Below are 9,665 nucleotides of genomic sequence, written 5' to 3'. Positions count from 1 at the left end.
TTATTTAGCAATGGTGAGGTGCTGGGGAAATAGAAGTTTCTTCACATCCCCACATGCAGTGCTAGAGCTGTCCTCTTAAGCTACACCTCCTCCTTCTAGTGATAGTGGTGATAATAATTAATGCTATCGTTGCCTCTGCTAAGATAGAAGAATGATTCACCTGGGCCTCTTAATCATTGTGGATATATTGGGTCTTTAAGGGCATTTCATGAAATCATAGCCTGCCTAGTTTTCCACTAGCTTGAAGCAGACTGGGAGCATTCACACGTGCATTGATGCACCATAGTTATGACACATTAAGGTTAGTGCCTGTAATAACAGATACTAGAACTGTGCGTAATTTCACTGGCTGTTTCATTTCATCACTGTTTCAACTCATTTCGAGCTTGAAACAGTGACATCAAAATGAAATGAAACAAAGGGCTTCAAAACAGTCGCAAAACAAAACAAGGCTAGTTGAAATGTTTTGAAAGTTTTGAAACATTTCAAGTTTCGAAGCAGCCAGCAGCCAGGTGGTGGAAGACAGGGGAGAACCGGGGCTGCACTCCCAGCAGCTATGCAGCCCTGTGTGGCTCAGCCAGGCTATGATGGGGCTGGGGAAGGCAACTCAGGCCAGCTGAGCTGAGTTCCCCTCCCCAGCCCTGTGGGGGATCACAGTATCCATCAGTACTTTACTGTAGTACCAATACACACCTTTTTAGTGATGCTAATGCACAGTAGACTAATACTACAGTGCTTTAAAATGACTAATTGCTGTGATGCACTAATGTGCAGTAGAACTTATCTATGGTGCATTTGGCATCTCATGTCCTGTCAACTTACACCTCCTACTTTTAGTGACAGTTATGATAACAACTAATGCCATTATTGTCTTTTCTGAAACAGGAAAATTATTAACCTGGGCCTCTTAATCATTCTGGAAGTATCTGGCCTTTAAGGCTATTCCTTGGGTTTATAGATTGTTTATTTTCCCATTCAATTTAATCAGACTGATGTCTGATTAACTCCAAACAGGGAGTTTGGCTACTAGTAGCAGCTGAAGCAGAGCAAGCAATTATACATCCTGAATCATGGCCATTTACACAGCATGTTCTGTGTCCAACACTGTCGTAGTAAGGCTGCAACCAGTACCTCTGTAAAATGAATAAAACCTGGCTATAGTATCTCCACACAACTCTGAAGCTGATCCAACACCTGTAACACAGACATACCAATGATTAAACCACTGCAAATCCACCTATAGAAAGGCTTGCAGCTTGATAGGCAAAGGGTGGGATCATTAAAATTACATGTTACTTACAAAATCTCTTTGATAACTAAACACAATTGACAAGGTTAAGACAGTTTTTATTATCAATCATCATTCCTGGCATTTCTTTCACAAGACAAAAAACCCAATGACTGCCTCCCATTACAGTTACCTGGTAGAAAGTATGTATATATTCCACAAAGCCTTGTTCTTCCCCAGCGCTTCAGGCCCAGGCACGTGAAGAGGAAATGGAGTCAAAGAATTCAACTTCACCAATGCAATTTATTCTGCTGGGACTTCTGCACCACACCAATATGCACACCTTTTTCCTTGCCCTGATTTGGCTTGCCTTGGTTACCGCCATGTCTGGGAATACTCTCCTCCTCGTTCTAATCCAGGTGGATTCCTCCCTTCACACCCCCATGTACTTCTTCCTCAGTCAACTGGCCTTCATGGACATCTGTGAGATCCTGACTGTTGTCCCCAAAATGGTAGCAGACTTTCTCACCCCAGGCAACCCCATTTCTCAGGTTGCCTGTTGGGCTCAGATTTTCCTTGTGGTGATGATGGGTGGAGCTGAGTGCCTCCTTCTGGCAGTCATGGCTTATGACAGGTATGTAGCTATTTGCAATCCCTTGCAATACCCCATCCTCCTGAGCAGGAGAGTCTGCCTGGGCCTGGCAGCTGGGGCCTGGATTGGGGCAGCTGCAGATGCCTTGATCCATTCAGTTTATACCATACATCTGCCCTACTGTGGTTCCAAAGATATCGACCAATTTTTTTGTGAAGTCCAATCCCTGCTGAAACTGTCCTGCTCTGACACCTCCCAATACAAGACTCTGGTATTTGTGAGTGGCATTGTGCTGCTCCTCATCCCTTCTTCCATCATCCTAGCATCCTACACTTGCATCCTTGCTACGGTCCTGAGGATGAAGTCAACCAAAGGACAGCAGAAAGCTCTGGCCACCTGCTCCTCACATCTGACTGCAGTGGGCATGTTCTATGGTGCTGCCATCTTCGCGTACATGAGGCCCAATGTCCCTCATTCACCTGAACAAGACAAGGTGGCCCCTGTGTTTTACACCATTGTCACCCCAGTGCTGAATCCACTGATCTACAGCCTGAGAAACAGGGATGTCTTGGGAGCCCTAAGGAAGCTGGTTATGAAATGCAGAGTTCTCCAGCAAAACTGACAGGACTTGGTACTAGATGGGGTCAAAGTTGATAACGCTGCTGCAAGGGTTTTCTGGAAAATTTGGTGGTGATTGTATTGTAAAAAATAGCTTAGCTGCCTAATAGTCTCTGTCTCACTGGAAATCAAGGGAACACAGGCTTCCCTATCACACAATTGCTTTGGAAGTATTTTCAAAACCTCATCCCTGCTATTATAGGCCATTTATCTAGACATAGGGATCCATAACCTTCAGTTTGTGAGGTCTGAAGCTTAAAAATCAATCGTGGCTGCAGGATGCAAATCTTTACTTCCTGCTGCTATCACTCATTCTCACTGCAAACTCCCACCCGTGTTTAGTGAGGGAGGCACAGACGTGGCAGAGGCCAAATCTCCACAATGGATGGGAGAACTGCACAGGGCCTGCGTGGTGCAGCACTTGCCAGCAATCAGTCCTCCATGAGCCAGTAGGGACCTCTTGTGGGGCCAGATCTGGCCTGCGGATCTTAGGTACTAATCTTTGTACCCAACTTGAAAAATTGTGTAGCCATTAGGGGTGTGCAAAATGGGTCATATTTGATTTGGATTCAGCCCAAATCAGGACCAGTGATTCGATTTGTTGATTTGGGTGATTCTCCCTGATTAGGTTTGGCTGAATCCAAATCTGAAGATTCAATGCTGGTTCAGAGAATCAGCGATTCGGCCATAGACACACCCTTAAATGTTTTTCTCCATACCTCGAGGTACCAGGTGCGGCTCGTGAACGCTGTGATGCTGGGGCAGATGGAGCGCCCTACAGGAGTGCGGGGAGCCCCACATGCTTGGCGGCACACTCGGAAGTGGAGTGGAAGTACTTCCGGTCCACTTCTGGGTCTGCTGGGGAGCAGTGGGGGCTGTGCCCCGCCAGCTCAGTGATCGCCCACAGGGGACCCTTGGAGCCCCCCAGACCCAGGAGGTACCCGTCACTGATCTGGAAGGACTCTGGAGGCGGGGGCAGTGCGCTCCCCAGAAGACCTGGGCGTAGATCAGAAGTACTTCCACTCCACTTCTGGGTCTGGTGCCGAGCACACAGGGGAGCCCCCGTGCGCCCCAGCATCACAGCATTCATGAGCCCCTGCTGCCTCGAGGTATGTACAAAAATCAGTTAAAGTTGTGTCTATGTCTGAATCGCTGAATATTTCCAAATCTCTCTGAATCAATTTGTAGGGTTCTGATTCGATTCAGAGAGATTAGAGGTTCCTCTGATTCAATTTGGATTTGGAGATTCGGCCACCTGAACTGAACAAATCTTTGCCGAAATGAATCAGGGATCAAAGCTTCTCACAGCCCTAGAAGCCATCACCCTGGCCCTCTGCAAAACCCTGAAATTATCCTGAAAGAAACAAGTCAAGATGTCATTTCTAGTAGCCACTTGTCAGAGTGGGATAGGTTGTCTTCACATTTTCCTTGATTTTGAACCCATTTGACTACCACCAAGGGGTCTGCCCTGGCTGTTCTGCACCTGACTCATCTGGAGATGAAACATTAAAGCCACCTCGTTGGCACCTCCACCAAGCTCTCTCCAGAACTGATGGGATGTGGCCAGCAGGTGGTGCCCTGAGAGTAGCTTCACTGCTTTGTCTGCTTGGGCAGAGCAGGGGTGTGTGGGGCACAACCACGGACTTAGGAGGTCTGGAGATGTTGTACAGATGACCAATCACAGGTAAGATCACCTGATTACCACCCTTTCTGCTAAGGATTTTCCCCTCCTTCTTTGCCCTGTACCACAAGCAGGCTATTATTGTATGGTTAACATGCTTAGAATAATAAACCTGTGATATAGTCACCTTTGAAATTTTTTGACATCATTTATTGCTGGAACTGGTTGTAGAGTCTATTTTATTTGAATTTTTGATGAAAATAGAGCAACTTTTTCAAACGGTAATATACTTTGTTAAATTAATCTCCATGTCATGGAGCAGATGTCATCACATCCTTGTGTCAATGATACAAAATGCCAGGTAAAACTTGTTAATATGACAAGGCTGCACCAAGATAGCAAACTTGCCTTGCCGAGCATTGGTGCCTTAAAAAATTATGTGTTAATTTGTTCATCTGTCCCTCTCTGCTTCATAGTGTAACCCTGGAGCACAACGCTAACTGTGCCCTCACCTGCACAGTGGGATGCTGGGGTACCTGGCAGCTGGTGGCCCTGCTCAGCTGCCTGGGTAGCTGTTGCAGGGTTCCCAATTGGGGAGCCTTCCCTGATGTTCAGAAAAACCTTGCAGGTGGTTATAAAACTATTTACAGAGTTTAATTATTTACAGGATATAATGGGATTAAAACAATAAAACAAATAATGTTACCCAACAGAACCCAGGGATGGTGGTTTAAAGATTAATGGCTTCTCTGATACACCTTATACCAGGGGAAGGCATAAAGATTACCCATGCTAAATAAGGAACCAATAAATAAATAAACTGATGTGCCAACTAATAACCCTTCAAGAATGGATTTAAACACTTAGTCTATAACTTGTATGGTCAAGGGTAACTATGATGACCCTGTGTACATCGCCTGCCTAGGCTTGGTTTCTCAGGGAGTGAGACTGCTTTTGTGTTTCTCCTAGAGGAACCCTGGCAGGTCCCTGCTGCTGGTGTCCCCCGCACGAGCTTCAGGGGTCACAGTGTGGCAGGAGGTGGCTCCGCCCCTGGATGTGGGTTGTACCAGTTCCTCCTGCCCAGCACAGCCTTACACCACCTGGCAAATGCGGCCCCCCTCCTTGGGCCCTGCCTGCACCGGGGCTTCTTGCAGGCTGGAGCCCCCGAGTCCAGCGCTCCCTCCAGCACACTGAGCCTGCTCCCCCCCACACCCGGGTGCCTTAGAAAACCAGGACAGTCTCCCACGAGTGTACCTTCTGGCTGCTACTTCTGCAGGACTCTAACAGGGGTTCTCCGAGGGATGCCCACGGCGAGGTCCTTTTTCCGGCCTCTAACCTATCTCCCCCACTCTCTCCCTTTCTTTAGTTCCCCTCCCCAGAAAAAAACAAAAAAACAAAAAAGAAAAAAGAAAAAATTGTTCCCCCTTTTTAAATAAGTCCTCACAGCCAATCCCTGGCCAGGACTCTTCCTGGGCTCTTTGCAAATGTTCCACACATTCAACACCCCTGCTGGGGTACGTCCCCTTCCCCCTTCAATGACAGCTGCCTCCCAAGCTGCTTCACCCCCCACAGGGCAAACAGGCTCCCTACTGGGACAAGCTCTCTCTCTCTTCTCACACTCTGTCCACATGCAGGGTTGCCCTTCCTATCCATTCAGGTGGGTGCAATTTTAATTCTGCTACAACAGAAACACATGAAAGGAAATATTCTGCTTTAGGTGTTGGTAGTAACATGCGGAAAGTGGCACAGTGTACTTCACAGTGGCAATGCCTATCATGATAATTTTGTCATGTAGCTATAACTTAATTTTTAGTTTGAGGACCTGGTTACAAAAGGATGCCTGAATCTACATGGGACGTGTTATAAGCTACAAAAAGGAGATATTTCAAGATGGAAACCTACTGCCTTCTCCATAAAACAAGTTACAGGAAAATGGAAGCACTGTTAGCTCTGGTGCATCTGGTTCAGCCCAGCTGGTTGCTGAAGGACTGGTCTAACCAGAAGGATGCCCAGACACCCAAAGAGCAGAATAACAGCAAATGTTCACAAGGTTTGAAGACACTCTCTGGAATTTCAAGGGGAAAACAGGTAAAGAATCACTCACACAAGGGACTTAAGAGTTCGTCAGCTTTTAGGCCAGCCTAAGTTACCATGCTAGGATGAAGCCAGCAGCAGTACAGAATCACCGTGCCGCTCCACCCGGCTCCAGGAGACCCACAAAGCATGGGGCATGGGGCATGGGGCGGTTGTCCCAATTCATCCGCCCCAGGGACGACCCTGCCACTCAAAACACATTCATTCCAGCAAAACACTGCTACAGTGGCTGCTACTCGCTGTAGACTGTACCAAGATCAGGCCGGTACTGAGAGGTTCAACCAAAACCAGGAAGGGCACAGAAATCCCCGTAGGCCCCTACCCATGACCCCTACTGTGGCCAGGTGATCTTTCTCTGTCGTGCGCAATGCACCAGGCATCCTCAAGCCCTTGTCAGTTCTTTTGGAGAGTCCATGTATTACTGTTCAGGGAAACAAGAGCTTGCTCTGTGAGGCCTGCTCCAGTCAGATTTCATTGAAGGTGTGCTAAGCCATTGTCCCATATTGTGAATGTTTCTCAACACAGCTTTCAGCTGCTATATTTAATAAAAGTTAAACACAGATGTAATTATTACTTATTATTTCACCTAGTGCTACTACTAAGAAAACATATTTTATTTCATTTTGATTTTTTAACCTGACACATGTTATTAGATGATAATAATGCTGTGGAAAAGATGCAGATAATATAACTGATTATGTGGTCCTTGTAATGATAATGAAAGCAGACTTTTCCTGTTGGCCTGTCTAAATATGTTGATGCATTTCAAATGAATTGAAGAGGAAAAGGAAATTCTTGTTTTCAAGGGGTAAAATCCGGGCTCTATTGAAGTCAGTTAGAAAATTCCCATTCGTCTCCATCTGTCCAGAATTTCAGACATATGTGAAATCCTGGATAGATTGAGATGAATGAAAATTGTGTCATTATAATATAGTTTTCTTTACATTCATAATATCTGTTAATGAATTTTTATTTCTAATGTCTTTGAAGCCCATCCAGCAGAAGGGATGGTTTGTTTAATGTCCCCCACAACCCCGTTTCCCACAACTAGCCTGGGATCCCTGCTCCAGCAATTGAGAAACGAGGGTCCCACTCTTCCAAGACCTCACCTGTTTTCTACCTTTCCTGCTTATGAGCCAAATCCTTGTTGACTTTCTGTGCCTCCATGCAGCTGCAGAGGTATTTAGCTGCAGAGAGCAATTAGCAGTTCAAAGAGTTTGCCTTCTAGTCTCAAATCCCCTTCCCGAGATTCAAGGCTGCATTTGTCTATTGGGGTCAGTGTCTCCATATCTCCCCCAGGGCTCTTTCAGGGACTGCAGACATTGAAGAAGTGGTTTGCTTGGCTGGCAGGCGGTTGTACGCAGCAGAGCCAGCCACCCTCCTCCTGCAGTTACAGAGAAGCCAGTGTGATTGCACGATTCTCTATGGAGTGAGAAGAGGCAGTTTCTCTGTGGCTCCAATACTTTACGTTCCTCCTTCTCTGGACACAGTTTCTGTCGGCATTGTACCGGTAGCACTCCAGTGGGACCTCTCACAGGGTATTTTGCACTGTCACATGGTCAGTCCCAAAATTAATGATATTGTGGTCTTTGCTGAAATAAAAGAAATATTAACCTGGGCTTCTTAAACATTGCAGAAATATCTGGTCTTTAAGGCTATTTCATGACATTATAGACTGTCTAGCTTACCATTAACTGGAATGAGACGGTGCAAACCTACACATGCATTAATGCACTGTAGTTATGGCACATTAAGTTTAGTACCTGTAATAACAGATACCAGCTCAATGTACAGCAGCCAGTACTCCTGAGCTGCAGTACCAGCTCACGCCTTTTTAGTGATACTAATGCACACTAGACTAATGCTACAGCACGTTAGCATGGCTTATTGCCATGACACACTAATGTGCGGTTGAATTTGTCTACTGTGCATTTGGCATCTCGTCCTCCCAAGGTACAACTCCTCCTTCTAGTGATAGTGATGATAACAATTACTGTAATTGTTGTGTCTGCTGAAATAGAAAAATGACTAACCTGGGCCTCTTATTCATTGTGGAAGTATCTGGTTTCTATGGCTATTCCATGAGATTATAGATTACCTGCTTTCCCTTTCACTTCACTCTGACTGATGTGTAACCAGAGAGTTTCCTATTAGTAGCACATGGAGGGAGCAAGAAATTACACATCCTGAATCAGGGCTGTTTGCTCAGTGCGTTCTGAGTGCTACGCTGCCATAGCGAGGGTGCAACCAGCACCTCAGTAAATGGACAAAACGCGGCCGTGGAATCTCCACACCTGTAACACAGAGATATCAAAGGTAAAAACACTGCAAACCCATATATAGATAGATTTGCAGCATGATGACCGGAGGGGGAGCTCATTAAAATTACACATTACTTAAAAAACCTCTTGCATAACGCAAATTACAAGGATATAAGCCAGTTTTTCTTATCAGCCATCATGTCTGGCATTTCTTTCACAAGACGAAAAACCCAGTGACTGTCTCAGATCCCATTAGCGTTACCCAGTAGAAAGTGTGTGCATATTCCACAAAGCCTTGTTCTTCCCCGCTGCTTCAGGCCCAGCCACGTGAAGAGGAAATGGAGACACATAATACAACTTCACCACACCAATGAGCACACCTTCTTCCTCGCCCTGATTTGGCTTGCCTTGGTTACTGCCGTGTCTGGGAATACTCTCCTCCTATTGATAATCCAGGTGGATTCCTCCCTTCACACCCCCATGTACTTCTTCCTCAGTCAACTGGCCTTCATGGACATCTGTCAGGCCCTGATTGTAGTCCCCAAAATGTCAGCAGACTTTCTGACCCCAGGCAATCCCACTTCTCCAGTGGGCTGTGGGTTTCAGATTTTCCTCTCGCTGACAACGGGTGGAGCAGAGTGCCTCCTTCTGGCAGTCATGGATTATGACAGGTACGTAGCTATTTGCAATCCCTTGCAATACCCTATTCTCCTGAGCAGGAGAGTCTGCCTGGGGCTGGCAGCTGGGGTCTGGGTTGGGGCAGCAGCACATTCCTTGATGCATTCAGTTTACACCATGCACCTGCCCTACTGTGGTTCCAAAGACATTGACCAGTTCTTTTGTGAAATCCAATCCCTGCTGAAACTGTCCTGCTCTGACACCTCCCAGTACGAGACACTGGTGATTGTGATTGCCATTGTTGTGCTCCTCATGCCTGCTTCTATCATACTAGCCTCCTACACTCGCATCCTCTCTATGGTCCCAAGGATGAAGTCAACCAAAGGAAAACAGAAAGCTCTGGCCACTTGCTCCTCACACCTGACTGTGGTGGGGCTGTTCTATGGCTCAGGCATCTTCATGTACATGAGACCCAATGACTCTCACTCACCTGAACAAGACAAGATCGCCCCTGTGTTTTATATCATTGTCACCCCAGTGCTGAATCCACTGATCTACAGCCTGAGAAACAGGGATGTCTTGGGAGCCTTAAGGAAGCTGGTTGGGAAATACAGGGTCTTCCAGCAAAACTGA

At 46.4% G+C, this 9,665-nt stretch overlaps 2 protein-coding genes across 2 annotated transcripts; both read left to right on the top strand.

Annotated features, from left to right (window-relative positions):
• Positions 1–1,497: 1,497 nt before the first annotated feature.
• Positions 1,498–2,442, top strand: LOC132243881 (olfactory receptor 2V1-like). Its single transcript, XM_059714395.1, has one exon. It carries the CDS (start codon positions 1,498–1,500, stop codon positions 2,440–2,442), a length of 945 nt encoding a protein of 314 aa, XP_059570378.1.
• Positions 2,443–8,415: 5,973 nt separating this feature from the next.
• Positions 8,416–9,665, top strand: LOC132244064 (olfactory receptor 2T11-like). Its single transcript, XM_059714991.1, has 2 exons — positions 8,416–8,469; positions 8,871–9,665. Exons 1-2 carry the CDS (start codon positions 8,416–8,418, stop codon positions 9,663–9,665), a joined length of 849 nt encoding a protein of 282 aa, XP_059570974.1.

Source organism: Alligator mississippiensis, chromosome 11 (assembly GCF_030867095.1).
Source record: "Alligator mississippiensis isolate rAllMis1 chromosome 11, rAllMis1, whole genome shotgun sequence".
NCBI lineage: Eukaryota > Metazoa > Chordata > Crocodylia > Alligatoridae > Alligator > Alligator mississippiensis.
The sequence above is the reverse complement of the archived record's forward strand: the minus strand, read 5'-3'. Positions and strand labels throughout refer to the sequence as shown.